The 22,724-nt window shown below is 39.7% G+C and overlaps 1 protein-coding gene across 2 annotated transcripts in view; it reads right to left on the reverse strand.

The window, feature by feature from the left end:
• Positions 1-22,724, reverse strand: part of GRIK2 (glutamate ionotropic receptor kainate type subunit 2) — a 437,454-nt gene that overhangs the window by 42,566 nt on the left and 372,164 nt on the right. For both annotated transcript variants that reach the window (XM_072141893.1, XM_072141892.1), the window contains one exon: positions 13,438-13,663. In XM_072141893.1, the coding sequence (XP_071997994.1) occupies positions 13,438-13,663 (226 nt within the window). The remainder of the gene's footprint in view (positions 1-13,437; positions 13,664-22,724) is intronic.

Here is a 22,724-nt window from a genome sequence, read left to right on the forward strand (position 1 = left end):
CAGCAGGAGGGACGAGGTAGAGCGTGGCAGAACCCGGAAGGACAGACACTCCTTATGCAGAGCACCGACTTGCATGGTTAGCGGCTGCGTGTGGTATTGTACAGGGTCTGAAAAGACTTGTCCACTAACCGAAGAGATAACCAGTGGTTTGTCAAGTAGAAGACCAATGCCGCATCCATGAAATTGCCAGCGGAGCCGGAGTCTAAGAAAGCTGAGACCTGAGTCTGGTTACCGGGGCCAACGCTGAGAAGCACTAGAATCAACAGGCATGGAGAAGCACTGTTTACACCTAGGGACGCTTCTCCCAAGAATCCTAGGTGCTGGCATTTCCCAGGCATTGGGGTCGGATAGGACAAGACGCAAGGAAATGCTCAGGACTGCCGCAACAGAGACAGAGGTGACCGTGGCGTCTTCTGATACGCTCCTGCGGTGACAATTTGGCCCTGTCCACCTCCATAGACTCCTCAGCAGGTGGTACGACTGGAGGCTGGAAAGGTCTTTGGAAAGCTGGAGCTAGACGAGAAAGGCGCCGTGGATGGATTGGAAGTTGCTCAAAACGTGACTCTTCAGCACGATCCCTGAAAAGCACATCAATCCTGGTGGCAAGGTAGATTAGACCACTCAGGGAAGATGGCAGTTCACGAGCGGCCAGAGCGTCCTTGACTTGAGAGGATAGGCCCTTCTTGAAAGCTGCAGACAAGGCCGCGTCATTCCAGGAGAGTTCCGACGCTAAGGTACGGAACTGGACCGCATATTCTCCCATGGAGGAATTCCCCTGATGCAAATTCAATAAGGCAGACTCAGCGGAGGAGGCCCGAGCCGGTTCTTCAAATACGGATCACTCGAAAAGAATTGAGTCGGCATCAGTTCTATGTGCAAGGAGCACTGAGTCATAAAGCTCCTGCACATCTTGGGATCGCCATCGTACTTGCTGGGCATGGACAACCACATTCTAGGTTCAACGGCAGGCAGATTAGTCGGTAACTGAGTTGTTGAAGCAGCCTCAGGAACCTGTTGCTGGTTGGCTAACAGTTGTTGCAGCATAGCGGTGACGTGCTCCAGCTGATCACGCTCTGCAGCAATCTGCCGGGACTGGTGGATCACAATAGTAGCGAGGTCTGGCTTTCTAGGAGATGGAACCTCGGTGGGATCCATGGCCGGATCTTACTGTCAGGCATGCAGGTGTGGATCCTCTGGACCACTGCAGACAATGACGTAAGCCACTACCTGGGACCAGAGTCTAAGTGGCACCCGGTCCTCACCAGAGCCCGCCGCAAGGCGGGTTAGACAAGCTGCGGTGTGGTACCACCAGGTCCGTCTGCAGTGGCGGCCAAGGTAGAAGTACAGAGACAGCAGACAATCTCGTGGTCGAAGTCCAGGCACAAGGTCAGGGCATAGCTTTCTCTCAGGCTTTGAGGCACAAAGATCTGGCAAGAGCTTGCAGGAAGAGGCAGGCTTATATAGAATTAGCTAAATGGCCAGCGCCAATTAATGGCGCACTGGCCCTTTAAATGTAAGCGAGCCGGCGCACGCACGCCGTAGGAGATGGGGACGTGCACGCAGAGCCGTGGGAGCAGCAGAGGACGCCGCGGGAGCCGGGGAAGGTAAGCGATGCCGGACCCTGGGGAGGCACGGGTGCACCCGCAATCCGAGACAGGGATCGCGGGAGCACCCGTGACACTAATGAAGGTACATTGGTCCTAAAGTGTGAAGCAAATATCTGTTATGCTAGGTCAGGAAGTGGAAGTATGGGTCAGATGTATCAGTGTTCTGCGCTTATGTGTAGTTCTTGCCCCTTAATTCTGGGCATTGTTGCACCAGATTAATCACAAGCTACAATCTGTGATGAGTTGAGATCCTGCCTCTCATTAAAGGGAACCTGTCACCAGGAGACCCATTTTTAGCAATCCCCCAGTCCCCACAGAGCATAGTACATACACTGCCAAAGTGTTTTTGTGTTAAAAATAGGTTTTACAGAAAAAAAAGATATGTTATATTGTACCTTTCATTAGCATGTGCTGTGTGACTAGGCAGTTGCCAAATGGGAGGGTCTGGAAAGGAGCAGTTCTCCCCCACCCTTGGGGAACAGCTTCTCCATGTGCCCTTTTCAAATATATCAAAACACCCATGAATTTTTTATACAAAAACACTTTGGCAGCGTATGTAGTATGCCCTGTGGGGACTAGGGGAGTGCTAAAAATGGGTCTCCTGGTGACAGGTTCCCTTTAATCACTTTACTTTAGGCGCACTATAGGCACAGTTTAGGTGCAGTATAGGAGGCATGTTAGATTCATGCTCTTACATGTGATCCTCCTACAAGCTCCTCTGTACTTCTTTCCCACACCATAGCATGAAAAAATCCCTCATAGCAGAGCCCAGGTGTGTGACAAGCTGCTCCCAGTGATCTCCTCAACAGTGGCTTCTCCTGGAGGGGATCCTCTAGTGCTGGTCTTCTGCTGCTGGCCCCCCTGTAATTCTGGGCAGTATTCCTCGTCAGACACCAGTGTGGTCATCATGCTACATGGGGACTCTTCTCTGTACTATCTGCAAAATCCTTTAAACTTTTCTTCTACCCTGCTCTGAGCTGCTGCTTTTACAGTTTGTTTGTACATAGAAGACCATAAACTGTAAACAGAGGCTACATGTAGTGTCTGTAGTGTCTGCTGAGCTCTGCTTCTGGGGATAAGCTTTTCTGTACAAGAGCTCAGTGCTTTGCTTCTCAGTTTACGCCACCTTTAGGCTGGAGTGTTTTTGTGCCAATATTGCACCTAAATAAAAAGTTGCTGATGATGAATTATTATTAGGAGCAGCAAAACATCTGGATTGGTAGGATAAATGAGGGAAAAATGGTTATTTTTCCTGGGTGGCTAGTTTGGTGTTTAGTAGCAAAACTGGGGCAAAAACAGTGCAACAATATGAATAGGCCCAAAAACAACAGAAAAACAAGTGATACATCTGGCCCTATGTTTGAAAACAACTTACTTATGTACAAAACTGTTTCCACTAGTTTGAATGTAGGATAAAAGGATCAAAATGAGGACATTTTGGAAGATAATAATTGTATGAGTGTTTGGAAAGTATACATAAATAATGTATATCTTTAAAGTACAGTATGTTCTTTCAAGTAAAGGTAATATTCATAAACTCACCTTATGATTTGTGATGAGATTTTCTCTAAAGAAATATTGACAGACTATACATAATATAGGTCCTCTGTATCATATCAGTGGGAGAACAACACTCATTAGCATTGCTTCTCACAAACGTTGGCCAGCGCCACAGGAAAGTCAAAGGGAGTCAAAGGTTGTAGAGTTTTTTAAATAAATATTATAAAAATATTGCAAAAATAAAGTACAATTTTATTATGAGATCTGTTTGAGACACAATGCAAAATACCTTCAGGCTGCATAACAAATATCACATTTCCATCTGCTATAGTACACAGGACTGACTCATACTGTGACAACAGACTGGTCCACATTTATCAGTACTAGTGCAGTCTGTACTGTGTGCAGTTTGCCTGTGGAATGTGCAGGGTGCGCCAGAACTGACACACGGGGGCAGATTTATCAAGTGTCTGAAAGTCAGAATATTTCCAGTTGCCCATGGCAACCAATCACAGCTCCCCTTTAAAATATTCATGAGCACTGGTAAAATGAAAGCTGAGCTGTGATTGGTTGCCATGGGCAACTGGAAATATTCTGACTTTCAGACACTTGATAAATCTGCTCCACAGTCTTCATTAATCTAGATCCCCCTGCACTGCTCGGGAAGTCTGCACCATTATTTTATGGAGCACCATGTTCATGCTACAGAAGTGTTGTGCAAGACTGTAATAAAAGTAATGCAATCTCTGACTATGCACTAACACTCCCCTTTTGGTATAGGTTTTTCTGTCTTGCTAGACACAGTGCAACCGTGGCACTAAACTGGCACAGGCACTTTAAAAATACATGTGCAAGGAGTTTGCACGTTCTTTTTGACTTTTTTACCTGTCTAGCAAGGTTTACAGTGACCATTTTTCAGTGTTGCAACTTATATATGTTTAAAATCCTGATGTACATGTATGAAAAAGTCACATATTTTTGTGCAATCTCTGTGAAAAGTAGACAATTCGTATTAAACTCCACTACCTAGCAAGCATAGGCAATAGAATGGGTAGCAAAAGACTCTGGGAGTTTTGTGCTACTTTCATTTTCTAAACAGGTTCAAAGAACGACAAACTCAAATGCCAAATCTATCACCCTCTAAGATAAATTAAAAAGTCCCAAAAAAGTCCCAGACTAAAGATAAATAACCTCTTAATGAGTGGGCAAAACATGTTGCAAACGTGCCCATTTGGAAATAGTTAAAAAAATTAATTTAAACACACGTAAAACATGTAAAAATGCAAAAACATTTTTTTTATGTGTTACCTCCAGATTAATAATATGGTAACATTTTTGTTGTAGCTAATACAGTGAGCATAAAACAGGTAGCATCAAAAATACCTAAACTTATACCTAAACTTTAATAAACGTTAATAAATATAAATAAAATCTTCTACAGTATATTGGCATTTTCATATATGACATAATATAGAATGTCTTTACATTGTTTTGTATATTGTCCAATCATGATATTCAGTATATTATATACACATGTAAAAACAATCTGAAATGGAATATTCTATGAATGCAACGTAGCATATAAGATATATTTAAGATACAGTTGCCATAAGACATATGCATTTCCCTATTTCCAGTAGTTTCTATTCCATGCAACATGGTTTCCATGTGAAAAAGCAAAGTGTATAAACATCTTTTTGTCTTTGCACATAGTTGTTTTTCTGAAGAGCAATGCACAGAACAGTGACCGTATTAGAATCTCTGGTAATGATAAGAGTCATAAAATTACAACCACTTTTGACATCACTGAATGTCGGACTAAATTGCTACTTGTCCACTAACAATTGCTGTGTAATGTAATGTCTCATGGACATTTAGTTTTTTATATTATTGTAGTAAATAGATTCTGTGATGCAGTGCTGGCCAGTGCCTACACAACATTTTTTGCTCTGATATAAAGTCTCCAGGTGGGCAGTGTTAAGTCTCTAGAAAGAGTAGCGGGCAGGCACATTGGATACACTGACAAATTGCTCCTGTTCCTTTTTCATGCCATAAGGATCAAGCCTATCTGCAGAGCACTATGGGGGCACTATGGGGAAATAAATCAGAATAATCCCAATCTGGTGCATGACATGTCTGATGTATTCAGAGATTTAACCAATTATCGGTTTAGGTTATAAAAATTCTGTGGGCTTGGGTGGGGATGCCCATTCATTCCCACATTACAGAATAGTGGCTTAAAACCCTAAAAGCACTAAAAGAGTTGCAACTCCCTACCGGCTCACCACATATTGTGGCTTTGTACACTAGAAAACTACTTTACCAGGCGTGATAAATGCCCATCTATATCTGTACCCTCTTCATTTTTAACATGGTCAGGATAACAGATAATCATAGCAACTAATACAAAGCAGGCATCACAAAGAAGTAAGGTATGTCATTGCCAGACATAATAAACTTTTATGAAATTACCATTCCTGTCCAGACCAGGAATTTTAGATACATATTTTCCTTGGGTACGGCCAATGGGCCACATTTATCAAAACTAGTGCTGTCTGTACTATGTGCAGCTTGCCTGTAGAGTGTGCAAAGTGCTCCAGATTCATTACAACTGGGGCACGGTCTTCATTAATTTGATTTAATCTAAATACTTTACATTTCAAATAGGAAGAGCATATAAACTGAATTTAAAAGGTGATAGAGTCTATCATAATTTAGAACTTGAAAAACCTGATGCACCACACCCATAAGATTTATTGTTCTGCATACACTTTTCTGTTAAAGATGACCTCTTGATAAATTGAATAGAAAATATCTTATTAACTTATTAAATAAAAATGTTGTTTGCAACTACTACAGATATATGACTGCTCAACTTGTAGAAAATGCATGCCCCTAAAACTGCTCCTGGACAGGGACTGGGTATGGGTGACAGAAACAAATCTGGCTAACCATTCATATGTTGTGTCTTCTGTTCTGTCTTTGACCATGGTCTTAACCCCTTAATGACCAGGCGCTTTTTTTGTTTTTGCATTTTTATGTTTTTGTGTGAGTGCTGTGTGATGGCTTGTTTTCTGCGTAACAAATTGCACTTCATAGTGATGATTTAATATTCCATGCTGTTTAATAGGAAGTGGGAAAAATTCCAAATGCAGTGAAATTGGTGAGAAAACGCATTTGCAACGTTTTCTTGTGGGCTTGGATTTTACGGCTTTCACTGTGGGCCCCGAAGAACATGTATACTTTATTCTAGCACCAATCGCTCGTGTTACTGGTAAGTGTTTGATACAATATGCAGCAAAAACCGACCAGCTATGGAGAGGGCTCAACCCGTGAGCCCTCTTCATTCACCCGCAGCCGACGTGTAACATACTAATACGTCACCCACCAGTAAGGGTTAAAGAGAACCTGTCCCTGGGAACCCCCCCTACAAACCACACACAGTATCTGTTTGATGTATTTACACATGTTCCCCTGATGCCTTTATCCATGGGATCAGAGCCACCATTCTTCTAAGAAAGACTTTTATTGATTCCTCTCTTCCAGCCATGGAGGTGGAGAGCTGCAGTATATAGTCAAGCTATCCCCCTCACTGAGGCTGACAATGTTAATGTCTCTTCACACAGCCAAAGTCTGCTCACTGCTCATAGCCTCCACCTTTCTGAGGGAGTGGTTTATGGTATAAACACAGATACACTGTCTCTCCTCACCTGCTCCCCCACTATCAGGAATTTCTTTAGCCTTTAGTAGTGTCAGGATAAGTGAGGAGGGGGATAGCTTGACTGTGTTATGCAGCTCCTCTCCTCCATGACTGGAACAGATGAATCAATAAAAGTCTTTTTTGGGCTCTTATTCCATAGATAGGAGCATCAGTGAAACATGTATAAATACATCTAAGAGGCACTGTGTGTGGTTTGTGGGGGTCTACCCTGGTGACAGTTTTTTTTTAAGTGTTGTTGTCTTCTGAGACAACTATTTGTGCATTTTTTATTGGACGTGGAGCTTTGCCTAAATTTGTTTGTTGGCACCTTGACACATGGGGGCAAAAAAAGTGGGAAAACTTGGCCTCGACTATAGGCCTAAGTTAGAAAATGCAGCTGCTACTCTTCAATAAAATGTCCTGCAGCCTCCCCTCACTAAACAAATGTCTGCAGCAGCGGTCTCCCTTCACTAATAAAATGTCTAACAGCAACCTCCCTCAATAATAATATGTCCCAGCAGTGATCTTCCTTCACTAATAAAATGTCCAGCAGCGGTCTCCCTCTTTCATAAAATGTCCATAAGCGGCCTTCCCTCACTGATAAAAAATCCAGAAGAGGCCACCATCACTAATAACTACCTTCAATAATAAAATGTCTGCAGCAGCCCCCCGCCATTAATTAAATGTCTGTAGCTGCCTCCCCGACATTAAAGAAATGCTTGCAGCTGAGCTTCCCAATGAAATGTCCACAGCAGAGCCCTCCAATGCAATGCCCCGAGCAGTGCTCCTCCCAATGAATTGTCCCTAGCAGTGCTTCCCCCAATGAAATTCCCCAGCGGTGCTCCCCCCAATGAAATGTCCACAGCATTGCCCCCCCCCCATAAAATGTCCCTAGCGGTGTTCCCCTATAAATAGTCCCCAGCATAAAATGTCCCCAGGGGTGCTCCCCCTACTAATGAAATGTCCACAGACGAGGCCCCTTGAAAATAATAAAGAAAACACTATTGGCACTCCTCTTCAACCTGTGGTTTCTCATCTCAGATTCCCTGCAGTGTGGGCAAAGACATATGCTCTCTGTGTTGCTGCCTGATTACACGTGCCTCTGCCCACACTGATGGGAATCTGAGATGAGCAGAGGCCGAGGGTGAAGAGGAGCACCGGCGGTGAGTACCGATTAATTTATTTTGCAAGTGTCATATACCAACGGACTTCAACCTCCGGACCGTGCCCAAACGCTGCCCTAAGACACAAAAAAGTAAAAATTTGTATTTATGATCTATGCTTCTAGGTAATTGCCATAAAAATTATAAAAAAAAGCTTGAAGTGTGTTTCTTGTTACTTTTCTGCCAAATATCTTAATTTAAAAACCATCAAAATGCTTATGAACCTCAAAAGATACCAATAGAAATACCAATAAAAAGTGCAGCGCACAAAAAAAGTTCAGTTAGAACTCTATTGGATTTTAAAAGTTGATGATGCAAATGAATGTTTTTTTTTTTGATAGACTGAAAAAAATATCCAAGGTTAATGCAACAATCAAGCGCTTTCATAGCTTCAGCAGCATAAAAATGAAAAAGAAATATGGTATTTAGAATGCAACAACAAAAGACTTAGAAAAAGTGTCCTTGAGGAGATAAACTAATTGCACTATATGTACTTTACTAGGAGTGTCTAGGATTCTTAAAATAGCATCTAACAAAAACAATATCAGCAACATATATTGCTTCTAAAATTTCGATAATACATACCAAAATGGCAATAACTACAGTAAAATGCAAAAATAAAGAAATTTTCGCTTTCATTTCCACATTTTTCCAAGAGGGTATAAGTGTTCCGAACATCTCCTTGTTATTCTCATCCTGCAGTGTTGACTTCTCATGTACTATGGCTGCGGAGCACAGTGTGCTGATACCAAAGAAATTGATAGGAGTTTTCATTCTCATGTTGCAGTTAATATTAATTTGCATGGTGCTGGAAAATTGCTTTTATTCATCACATGCCTAGATCTAAGAAAATAATTTTGCTTGTCTTTAGGAAACACTGAAAATTATATTTCATAGCCACAGGATTATTCACTGGGAAAATACTAATGAAGCAATGTATCTGTTGAATATTTGAAACTGTTGAATGGCTGAGTAACATGAGACTATTTTACAAAGCAACCATAAATCAAGGTTACTAGTACATGTCCAATTGATTCTTTTAGTATGTATAGTTATAAAATAATATGTTTTATATCTGGACATATTTTATGAATATACCAAATCCCACAAGGTTATATTTCTAACAAACTACTAGACACAAATTGTGCCATACAATCTATTTAAAGTTTTTTTTTTATATTAACCAGCTTTTTTAAGTGCAATACAAAATCATGTTACCCAGTAACTCAGCCTGATTGCTACATTCTGTGATTTTGTATGAGCGTATCTATGTAAATCACTATGTGCTCAATCAACCAGAGCCTCTTTTTGTTTCTTTTGATAAAATGACATAATTTTTCAATTGCACTAAAGAGCTTCAATGAAAGAGTTAGTTCAGCTCTGATCAATGATTTTCACTAGTGGCAGAACAAAAATATTCTAAATAAGAATTATTTGAAATTAACAGGGATTACAGAACTCAGGTAACTAGAAGATAGGTTTTGTAGGTTTGTTCTTAAGTTGAGTTTGTATGTAAGTTGGAACTGCATATTTTAGAATTTAGACAGAAAATTGTATGGAACTACAGAGACAATTGGAGTTTAAACATTTGTAGCTATAATGGGACCAAGGAATATCAAAAAAACTTAATTACAGACACATTACAGCTGATCTTTGCACTCGGGGACTAAAGTAAAGCACCCAGAGAGCTTCACCAGAGGTCACATTGGGCAGAGAGATCTGTCTATAACTAGGGGTCGTCTGTAAGTCGGGTGTTCTTAAGAAGGGGGCCGCCTGTATATATATATATATATATATATACACTCACCGGCCACTTTATTAGGTACACCTGTCCAACTGCTCGTTAACACTTAATTTCTAATCTGCCAATCACATGGCGGCAACTCAGTGCATTTAGGCATGTAGACAAGGTCAAGACAATCTCCTGCAGTTCAAACCGAGCATCAGTATGGGGAAGAAAGATTTGAGTGCCTTTGAACGTGGCATGGTTGTTGGTGCCAGAAGGGCTGGTCTGAGTATTTCAGAAACTGCTGATCTACTGGGATTTTCATGCACAACCATCTCTAGGGTTTACAGAGAATGGTCCGAAAAAGAAAAAACATCCAATGAGAGGCAGTTCTGTGGGCAGAAATGCCTTGTTGATGCCAGAGGTCAGATGAGAATGGGCAGACTGGTTCAAGCTGATAGAAAGGCAACAGTGACTCAAATCGCCACCCGTTACAACCAAGGTAGGCAGAAGAGCATCTCTGAATGCACAGTACATCAAACTTTGAGGCAGATGGGCTACAGCTGCAGAAGACCACACCGGGTGCCATTCCTTTCAGCTAAGAACAGGAAACTGAGGCTACAATTTGCACAAGTTCATCGAAATTGGACAGTAGAAGATTGGAAAAACATTGCCTGGTCTGATGAGTCTCGACTTCTGCTGAGACATTCGGATGGTAGGCTCAGAATTTGGCATCAACAACATGAAAGCATGGATCCATCCTTCCTTGTATCAACGGTTCAGGCTGGTGGTGGTGGTGTCATGGTGTGGGGAATATTTTCTTGGCACTCTTTGGGCCCCTTGGTACCAATTGAGCATTGTTGCAACGCCACGGCATACCTGAGTATTGTTGCTGACCATGTCCATCCCTTTATGACCACCATGTACCCAACATCTGATGGCTACTTTCAGCAGGATAATGCGCCATGTCATAAAGCTGGAATCATCTCAGACTGGTTTCTTGAACATGACAATGAGTTCACTGTACTCAAATGGCCTCCATGGTCACCAGATCTCAATCCAATAGAGCATCTTTGGGATGTGGTGGAATGGGAGATTTGCATCATGGATGTGCAGCTGACAAATCTGCGGCAACTGTGTGATGCCATCATGTCAATATGGACCAAAATCTCTGAGGAATTCTTCCAGCACCTTGTTAAATCTATGCCACGAAGAATTGAGGCAGTTCTGAAGGCAAAAGGGGGTCCAACCCGTTACTAGCATGGTGTACCTAATAAAGTGGCCGGTGAGTGTATATGAGTTTGTTTGTTAAGTCATCAATGTTCCATTCTGTTCTTTAATAGAAACTGAGAAGAATTCTAATGATTTTCATTAATGCTGGAGTACATTTGACCAATGACACATTACAAAGTATCCAGCTAAATAAGTTGTATCTTCCTTAGTCTTGTGCAGCCCTTTGAATTTGTTTGAGATACTGTTCAGAAAAAAATCAAGAAATCTCCAATGGCAAAAAAAAAGATAATTTAAGCGATTCTTCCTCCCAAAAAAAACTGGTAGTCACTCCTTATTTAAGGATTCATAAAAGTGTGTTTGTACCTCTGCAGAAGTCATGCGGCAGGTTTTGCTTATATGTCATATTGCATGTTTTCAGTTAAGTTCTATAGAAGAGTCTTGTATGTTAGTTATACAAGGTCCTTAACATGTTAGTCCTGTAAACTAGTTTGATAAAGTAATCATCAGCATATAAAAGGAAAAGGAAATGTACCATGACCTTCTTTTGGTTGATTCAAATAAGTTTATTTTAGCTTTTTCTTCACCTGCACTAACCCCCAAGATAGCCCCCATCTTAACTAACCCTAAAATTGTCTCAGATCTTAGTATATCAGATGATACGGTCACTCATTTACAGTATAAGTATTGCATTTCATATTTGTACAATACTATCCCAAACCTAGATGTGTATGTAAGACATAAAAAATAATAAAATTTACTTACGGTATCTACAAAAGATATGGGGAAATACATTTATAGAAGAGATTTATTTTAATTATATTCCACAATATTTAAGATAATAGTATTAGACTTGAATAAATATATTACTATAAATTGACCTTAGTTTGAACACTATAATATTAACTTGACACTGACTGCCCAAAGTTTTTTCATGGTGGGGGTGCTGGTCCTGAGTTTGCAGTGACAACATTCAATATTGCTGAAGTTTTTCTTGCACTAATTGTAGGAGCAAGAATGGGTCTCCGGCTGTCAGAGACAGAGGTCCTTGTGAGAATGTATAACTAGTTTATTACCGATTCTGCCTTCTTCTTTTTTCCCTGCAAAGCACTTTAGTAGCACTAAGCAGTGAATGTAGGAGCCGGATCTTCCGCAGGCTGTATAGACCCAGCGGTCATGTGACCAGTTGGTCTAAAAGCTCTGTCCAAGCCATTTTCCCCCACAGGGGTTTATTTTCCTCTGTAACTGGCGCTCATTTAGATTATAGATGCCCCAGTTACAGTGGAAAACTTGTAAGGTCAAAAAAATGACCTTATGGGGGGTATAAAAAACACACACATAAAATATTGATAAAGTATAGATATATGCATGATTATTTCCCATATGCTATAAAAACATTGGCATTGTCTCCCCATTGGCCTGAGACCATGAGGGACATTGATCACAATTTTTTAACTGTTTTTGATGTTTTTTGTGCTACCAGGCACCTCTTGGTGGTGATTGTGACTCCCGTGACATCTTCAGGGGGTGGTGATTCCGAAGACCCGAGGCTGTCTCATTTTAACCCATTCATTACAATGTGCGATTAGCACACTGTAATGAATGAGGAGGAAAATCCTCACATCCTCCCATACTGTAGTATGGCAGTATATGGTAGGATCGATCAGACAACCTAGGGTTAAAGTACCCTAGGGGTTCTGAAAAATAATTAAAATAAAAAAAGCAAAATAAAAATGATAATAAAAAACCAAATTTGTGTCATATGGTGGCTGGTTCAGATGCGCTAAAAAATGGTTGTGTTACACATTTGTAGTGCAAACACTTTTTACATGTCTGTGCAAGCAGTTTATACACTAAAAGAACGTGCAAAGTCCGACAGAAAACTGTGCACCACTATGTCCCCCCATATGTATTATATATCAAAATAACCACACAAGGAAGTAATTCATAATGATCATTTTGAATTAGTTTGAAAATTTAATTAATATATATACTTTACATTACAAAAAAGTATTGTTTTTGCTCTTTTTGTAACTTTATCCCACAAAAAAGCTAAAAAATTTAAAAAAATTTCCTTTAACATTTGTTAATTTTAACTAGTCCTAAGTGTCACAGAAAATGGCACATAAATATTTATGGTAGCATGCACAAAAAAAAGTTATGGCCTTTAAACAAATATGTAAGTATATTCGCTAAAAATGCCCTCATCAAAGCCTTTTCGGACATGGGAAATAAGAGGTTAAGAATAATGATATCCAAAGCTATATTTTTTTTTACAAAACTGCTCTAATCTAATCTAATCTTTTATTTTGGTTACAGAGTTTTGATATAGAATCATAATATTCTGTAATCAAATTATTATGCATTCCACCTATAAAAATATTCCATTATATTAAAATGTTTACTTTAAACAGGTTTAAAGCTATACTGAGTTTTCATTGAGACATCTAGATTATTCTTACTCAAACTAAGATAAATGAACAAAGACAAAATAATTGACATGCAACATACCCATGGGAGTTCCCACTCCATAACCTTTAGAATCTATAAGGCCTCCAATCTGTGTCAGGTTACAGTTGCGTTGCGTGACAAATTCAATGGTTGTTGACTCCATTAAAAAGGCATAATCAGAGGTGAGAACTCGCTGGATACCTTCTTCATTATTTTTGACAAGTACCGACTGGCTTCTGCTATTCATAAAGGCCCACATTTTTTCATATGTTGGTATTTTAGATTTCTAAAAGAGAAGATCTATTTATTATATTACAGTCTAAAACAACAAATATTTTGATATTTTAGTTAATATTTTACTATCTAAACAAACTATACATCAATTGAACAATAATTCTCAATCATTTTTACATTTACTTCATTTGATATCTACTAATAAGTTTTTGTATATTTTGTATATAATCTCCCTAGGAGATTATAATTTATGCATTGCAAATGACTCAATGTTAATGACCACAAATATGCTTTTCTAATGTTGAAGAATAACAGTATACATCATAGTAAGATAGAAAATGATGTATTAATGTCACAGAAATTACAAAATACTTAAAATGCATTAAATGAAAAATTAAAAGTTAACAAAAGTGCTTACCCAAATAGTTTTTGAGTAAGTAAAGAAAATGTTGCTACTAAGATTTCAAAGTTTAAAATAGAGTAAAAGAGAATATCTTCCAGGTCTGCTGTTTAAGAGATGGGTGACAAAGGCCACACTAAGATGAGCAATCAATTAGGAACCCCATGAGGTTTAGCATAACAATGTGTAATGCAATTTTTTCTCTATTTAAATTTAGGAGGAGTGAATCAAAACTACTACTGCTTGCTATGTCATATATTTAACATATTGTTGATACTAGCATGTTATCTAACCAATGCCACTGTCACGGGTGCCCCCGCGATCACCCATGCCTCTCCTGTGTCCGGGGGGCGGCTTCACTTACTTTCCCCGTCTCCAGCGGCATCCTCCGCAACTCCCGCGGCTCGCTAAGATTTAAAGGGCCAGCGTGCCATTAATTGGTGCTGGGTATTTCACTAATTCTATATAAGCCTGCCTCTTCCTGCAAGCCCTTGTCAGATCTTTGTGCCTCACAGCCTGAGAGAAAGCTATTCTGCAATTTGCCTGTGATTCCTGCGTTCCTGTGTCTTCTGCGTTCCTTTGTCTCCTGCATACCTGACCTCCTCCATGTTCCAGTGTTACCTGACCTCCTCCGTGTTCCTGTGTACCAGTGTTCCTCCATGCTGCTGTCCTGTGTGCTGTGTTCCCGTACCCTACTGCTTGGACCTCCTGTTGCTGACTCTGTACCGGACTCTGACGTTGCACATCTGCCGCCTGCCCTGACCTTCTGCCTAGACCTCGACCACGAGATTGTCTGCCGACTCTGTACTTCAACCTTGACCGCCACTGGAGACAAGTCACGCCTTAGGAACGACCTGGTGAAACCACACCGCAGCTTGTCTAACCCGCCTTGTGGCGGGCTCTGGTGAAAACTGGGTACCACTTAGACTCCGGTCCCAGGTAGTGGCTTGAGTCATCGTCTGCAGTGGTCCAGAGGATCCACACCTGCAAGCCTGACAGTCACAATATGAAGTAAAGTTTGGAAACTAATGTGTATACAAATCCAAAGTAATGTAATGCATGTAAGTTAAGAGAGTAAATGAGACATTTCTGGAACCAATGAACAGTGTTGAGCAGATCTGGACTTCATTCGGCTTTGTTCAATTTAACCTCCTCTTTCCCCCAGCTGTTAATACCCGTGATTGGAGCTAGCACTAATCATAGGCATTAACTATTTAAATATCACAGTGACAAAGTCCCCAGCAGCATTTAAATTGCTGTGGCCAAGCCCACTGGCCCTCTCATGCCATTGGTACCCAAACACATTTTTAAAATTCAGGTTTGGCCTAGCTTGTGTGAACCCAAATTTTAACATTTCCGCTCATCAATACCAATGAGAGTCCTTGCACTAGTTTTTATAATTTTCCCCATTATGTTTTATTCTAAGTCATATTGGGAGACATTGATCATCATTTATTAGCTAGTTTTTGGTGTTTTTTTTGCGCAATTTCTTGAATAGTAGATTTGTCTCTGTGCTGCAACTTTTTTAGGTGCAAGCGAAAGTCCGGCACTTAGTGGTTTTGAGTGTCTGCTCCTTATCTGACATAGCGATTGAGTGTTCTGCAGTTGTTGCACTGCACCTATCATTATTTTGCGCCTAAAAATTTGCAAAATTATTGCATAAACTCACCTGCTCTGAGCAGGTGCACTTGAATAAAACCTCCCTTTTCAATCCTGGAAACAAAGGTCTTCACTTCCCAAATGAAAAATTAACTGTATGCAACATGAAAAAATACTTTTTTTAAAATAAAGTTTTAAAATTTAAAATTTCACCATATTTCCATTAAAGTGGCCTCAAGTAACTTTGTCATTATTTTCTATTTGATCATCTTTGTGAGTGGGATTATTGCCAATCTTAAAGGGGTATTCTCTTCTGGATATCCACGTTCAGTTTCATTAATCTGCCATATATAAACATTTCTTCAATTAGATGTTATTAAAATTTTTTTACCTGTGTGAAGATAATTTCCCCTAAATGTAGTGATATGGTCCCTTAGAAACAAGACTGTCTCCCTGGATACGGCCACCTCTGCTGGAGTGATTGCACAAAGAAATAAAAAGTTTTTGCATGTGAAATGTCCAGGAGTTACTGCATGACCCACAGCCGTCCTGTGGTCATGATTGCTAAATCCAAGGTGTCAGGCAGGACTTAATAGCGCATGTCTGGCCACCGCTGCCAAAATGTGAGGTGGTCGCATACGAGGAAGGCATCTTGTTTCTAAGGAACAGCATGGCTACATTTATGAGAAATTATCTTCACACAGGAACATCTTTTTTAACAACGTACAATTGAAGAAATGTTTACATATGGAAAATGAATTAAATTGAATGTGAATGCCCACATGGGAATATTCCTTTAATGTGCAGATCTAATAATGTTATCAGACTCCATTACCTGTGCATTATAATAAAAAAAGGCAAATACTCATTTAAGAAAATTTATATATTTTTTTTAACATATCTAACTATCAGTCTCTGCACTTACAGATAAATGTAGTTTAGACACTGTATATGTAATTACTTTTTTGTGCAAAAATTAAGCTAAGAATGTTCTGTCAGATCTTTACTCAATCTAGCTTCCTTATCGGCCATGCAACAATTCAAAATGCATTTAATAAGGCAAAAGAACAAAAATTAGAAGATAAGAAAAGGAAATGTGAGACACAGTTAGATTACTGCCCCCCATTGAGTTATCATTTTCGCACTTATAATGATAGGCCAGAAGTGGGATGGATATGCCATATATTTATGACTGGTCTGGTAAAGGCTCATATTCCCATAGCCACTTCTTAAATTAATCTTTAATTATAATAGCATTGGCTCCCATTAAAAATTGAAGTTTGTAATTCACATGATACATACATTATCATTAACTAAGAGTGACCTTTGAACATTTGACACGTAGAGACAGAGTTACTTTAAAATTACTCACTCATCTAATCCCATCTAAATTTCCCATTCCATGCCAATTACATACAGAGCATGTTTCTGGATCCAATAGAAGTGGGATATATCAAAATCTAAATCTTATGTAGATTCAGCAAGAAAATTAAACCTGATGTTTTAAAATCAAAATTTGGTTATGCAAGAGAAAATGTAGTAAGCTGTATTTGCAAATTACTGTTTGCGATGTTAAGTGCTAGGGACAGGAATGAAGTGATATAGTGATACTGTGTGCTTGGAGAAAGGGGACGCTTTGGGGGATGGGGGTTTCTGTGTTTGACTGCACTACACTGCAAGAGGAGTTCACTACACAGTCAGCTGGGTAATAAATATTTTAAAATTCTATAAAAGTTGTTACCAATCCCATAATTGTATTTGAATTTGATGTCAAGTAGATCCTGATCTTTTTCTAGAAAGCTCAAAGGGTTATTCTCTTGTTGGCAAATTACTGTAATTTTTTGCATGATGAAAAATAAATTTCTCCAATATGCTTTCTGTATCAATTCCTCATGGTTTTCTAGATCTCAGCTTGCTGTCATTCTATAGAAAGCTTCTATGTTTACTTCCAGTGGACAGAAATCTGACCATGGTCACACAGGTGCACAGCTCGTTATATCAGAGAGTAGTCAGGGCTGTGTGTTATAATGAACCGCACACCTTTGTAATCATGCACAGATTTCTGTTCAGTGTAAATAAACAATGAAGCTTTCTACAGAATGACAGCAAGCTGAGATCTAGAAAATTGACAGGAATTTATACAGAAAGTATATTGGAAAATTGTTTAACTTTTCATAATAATAACAATAACATTGAAATGGGAACACATCTTTAACCCCTTAACGCTCTGCGCCGTAGCTCTACGGCGCAGAGGTATAAGGGATGTATGAAGAGGGCTCACGGGCTGAGTCCTCTTCATACAAAGGTGGGGGTTTTTGCATAATGCATAAAACCCCCACCGCTAATAACCGCGGTCAGTGCTAGCACCGATCGCGGCTATTAACCCCCCGTTGCCGGCAGCATTTAAAAGACGGCGGCGCGCGGGCGCCGGCATCTTTTTTTCGATCGCCACGCCCCCGAACGTCATCGGGGGGCGGCGATCGGTTGCCATGGTAGCCTTGTGTCTTCTTTTGACACGAGGCTATCTGGCAGCTGCAGATTCGTTACAATGAGCCAGTGGCTCATTGTAATGAATGTGCTGCAAAAATGCCATATATTGCAATACAGAAGTATTGCAGTATATGGTAGGAGCGATCTGACTATCTAGGGTTAATGTACCCTAGATGGTCTAAAAGATAGTGAAAAAAAAATAAAAAAAAAAGTTTAAAAAATAAAAAAAATTAATAAAATATTAAAAGTTCAAATCACCCCCCTTTCCCTAGAACGGATATAAAACATAACAAACAGTAAAAATCACAAACATATCAGGTATCGCCGCGTCCCAAAATGCCCGATCTATCAAAATATAAAAACGGTTACAGGCGGCGGTGAGCTTCGAGGCGGGAAATGGCGCCCAAATGTCCAAAAAGGCGACTTTTACACCTTTTTACATAACATAAAAAATGAAATAAAAAATGATCAAAATGTCGCACAGACCTCAAAATGGTAGCAATGAAAACGTCGCCTCATTTCGCAAAAAATGACACCTCACACATCTCTGTGCGCCAAAGTATGAAAAAGTTATTAGCGTCAGAAGATGGCAAAAATTTTTTTTTCTTTTTTGTACACATTCGTTTAATTTTTGAAAATGTAATTAAATTAAAACACAATAAAATCTATATAAATTTGGTATCACCGCGATCGCACCGAACCAAAGAATAAAGTAGGCATGTTATTTTGAGCGAAGAGTGAAAGTCGTAAAAACTGAGCCCACAAGAATGTGACGCACGTGCGTTTTTTTTTCAATTTTTCCACATTTGGAATTTTTTTTCAGCTTCGCAGTACATGGCATGTTAAAATAAATAACATTACGGGAAAGTAAAATTTGTTACGCACAAAATAAGCCCTCACACAGGTCTGTACACGGAAAAATGAAAAAGTTATGGATTTTTGAAGTTGGAGAGCGAGAAATGAGCCGGAAAACCCTCCGTCCTTAAGGGGTTAAATGTATCTCAATCTGCTGAGCTCATGTGTTTATGACATATTATGAAAAAACAAAATTCATTTACCAGAACCCATTCAATCAAATAACTGTATAGGAAAAGCAAATTTGCTATTTAACAAAAAATACCTATTACAAAGTTATATATGCTGTTGTACGCTCAGTTGAAGGGTTTAGCAGGGGTTAGCTGGGAGAGGTGATCAATATTTAATCAGTGAGGAATGACACCTGGCCTCTGCACTGCTCACATGCTCAATGTTGTGTAAACACAGGGCATGAAGCTGCAACCTGTTGCCTTTGACCCTCACCCTGAAACAGCTGGGTGCTGTCACCTTGGCCATGGCTCTTAATGAAATTCAAAGGGAGCCACAGATACACTGAGTCAACTACCTCTGGCTACATATCTCTTAATAGCTGATCAAGCAAGAACTGGGTGTTTTTCTCCCTTGTGTTCAATTTCTGGCGGCCTATCCTCAAAGTCAAAGTTTCTGAACCTTCTAAAATGTTATACATGATTAAAACAGCATAATTGCTTTCATCTAGGAACACCTGGCCATGGTACTACAAGTCACCTCTCATGGAGCTCAGGTGGTATCACATGTAGCTAGGTGTGGCACTGTTTTTGTAAGAGAACAACAGTCATATTATGCTCCCTTATATTTCACTGATTTGTGGTATGGCACCCACAGACATATCAGTTCCTTGACTATACTTCCATGAATAAAAAGCACTTAAAAGAACTTAATATTGAGGTACACAGGCCAAATATCAGCTCAAGAATAGTGATGAATGGACCCATACTGCAAAGTTTGTGTGAATATGGAACATATGGCACCCACAAGCCCAATGTCAAACATCAGCCAGAAGTTCAGAACTGAGGATAATTGTTCCGGAAAGCAGGGTCAGTTGTAAATATGAAACGATTGCCCTTTTTATGGCAGTCTGAAGAAGTGCATGTTGCTACTCATAGACTGCTATAATGCAGGGCCAGTCTTAGTACTATTTGCGTCATACAGTACTACCTTACAGTACCAGTCTTAGTACTGCTTGTATTTACAGCATTATAGAGTGCCACCTTAGAGTACCAGTCTCAGCACCATTTGCATCATACAGTACTACCTTACAGTACCAGTCTTAGTACTATTTACAACATATTACTAAATTACTGTACAAGTCTTAGTAATATCTGTATCATTTAAAGCATCATACAGTACAAGGTTACAGTAATCATTTCTATATCATAAATTGCTACATTACAGTTCTAGTGTTGCATCATAGAGTACAACGCTACTGTGCCAGTCTTAGTACTATTTGCATCATACAGTTCCATGTTACAGTACTCATATCTGTATTATTTGGCAATTATTTTGCAAGTCTGAAAAAGCCTGTTAATTACAATGGGTCGGAGTGAAATGCAAGTTCTGCACGTCAAAAGCATGCACAGAACGCGCACGTGAAAAAACGCCAGTGTGAAAGGGGCCTAAAGTGCATAGTACATTATAGTTTTATCTTGTAGCGTGCCAAAACACACGTGGGGGTGGCAGTCACCTGCGAGATGCAATCTGTCTGTGGAGCACGGCACAAATGTCCGCAGCACGGCACAAATGTCCCTCATGGAGACCCACTTGGTTAATGCCAGTACTTCAACTCATCCTGGTATTCTGTAACTAGAACTCAACTACTGCCTTTCCAGCGATTGCAAAGTGAAATTCCACCAAGTTGCTCCATCACTTAGGAAGTTGTGTGTGGAAAGGTTAACATTTCTCTGCATTGCAGATGAGCAGCAGCATGATGTGACTGCCAAACGTGCACACACACACACAGTGCAAACTTTACGCATCAGCTTAGGAATGTTTGCAGAATTGGCCAGGAAGCTTTGCACCACATAGGTGAGCACATGCGCAAGACAAAGGGATCTTTCAGGCATCTAAAGCAGTTCCATACACTGTACTCAAGAAATTCAAAGACATCAAAACAGTGCTGTTTACAGTTATTCAGCTTGTTCCTTATGGAATAGATATACTGGTTTTGCTTTATACCGTATCATGTCATTGGCCTTGCTGTAAAAGTCATACTTGAGCTAAGCTAAGAGTCGATCTTTTCCTTCTCCCATCCATGAAAACATAGTATGCAACAATCCAGCAGCATTCTCTTTGGATTTTTTAAAACAGTTCATCCTTCATTTCATCTGCTTTTAAACACTTTTACATATAAGGAAAGATTGCCTTCAGTACAACAAAAATAAGTCAAATAGATTGACGCGTTTCATGATCTTATCCAGGAAAACATATTTTCATATTTTTAATAGAGAATATGTCCACAATAAGTTACCATACAGAGGAAACTCAGTGGGTGTAATTTATCATTAGACCAGCTCCTCACAACAATTCTATGGGGCACATTTGCTTGCGAAACCATTGGAGTTCACTGAAAGTACATTGTCTGATGATAACACACTGTGCCGCCATTCCCTAAGAATGTCCGCCCCATATCTTGCATGTGTTGCTTCCCCGTATAGGTCTGACAGAGTTCACCTTCTTCTTCCTGGTTCATGTGCATTGCCTTGTGACAAAATTTGAAAGTTTAGCTCAGCCCTAATCAGTCGCATCATCTGACTGCACAACCCCCTTTTGTGTTGCATGAAAGCTAGCGCAGCTTCGCCAAAATCCAATTGCGTACGATACAATCCCAGTGCAGACCTCTGTTAAATACCTATGCAAGCCATGTAATCCCCGAAAACGGCAAACAGTCTGACGAAAGTGCGATCTGGGACCTTTAGTAAATGAGCCCCTATGTCTGTCTTTGTAGTTCCGATGCATTCAGATTCATTTCAGGGTTCTTTGGCCCTTGATAAATCTACTGGCAGTGCTTTTTCTGCGGAATTGTTTTCGACAGTCACATGAAAAGTTGCAAAAAATCCCCATCAAAAGTAGCAGCACCTGGATTAGGGTGGGGACTGGCTTAAATTTGCACCAAATCTTGCCACTAAATGAAAATTTGCAAATCATGACTGCACTCATATTGTGAATACTAGTCTATCTACGTAAATAATGAATTTGGCGCAAGCAGGGTCTATGTCAAAGTGAATTTGTACTGTCCTACGTTCGTTTGGCGCAATGGAAAGTCACAAAACAGCTTTTGTATCACAACTCCTCCAAAACAACTGCAAACATAGTAAAAAGAAAACAAAAAAAGACAATTTTTCTTTGTAATGCAGGTGTCTGTGCATCGCTTTCACATGTGCAAGAGGGCCTAAGAATTATATATACTAAAAATCTTCATTTCCGTTTTTCCACGTGCATTATATATTCTTGAAATTGTCTTTCTTTTTTATACATTTCTATTTAGGAATAATAGACATAACATAATTGGAATCCTTTTCTATAAGTCTGGGAAATAGCAATTGACTACATACTGTTCACAAGAGGCAATTTTCAAAATGGTCTATTTTATCAAATAGATACTGCACAGCATTTCTAAATTAAATTTATTAACAAATTGCAACATCTAGGTGTAATTTTGGCTCTGGCTCAGGTTGAATTATGTAGCTAATGTTATTTATCAAGATTCACAGACAAATTGAATTAATCTATTTGCATGAGGACGGAGTCAGGTTTTCATTCTCCTTTCTCA

Source organism: Engystomops pustulosus, chromosome 3 (genome assembly GCF_040894005.1).
Source record: "Engystomops pustulosus chromosome 3, aEngPut4.maternal, whole genome shotgun sequence".
NCBI lineage: Eukaryota > Metazoa > Chordata > Amphibia > Anura > Leptodactylidae > Engystomops > Engystomops pustulosus.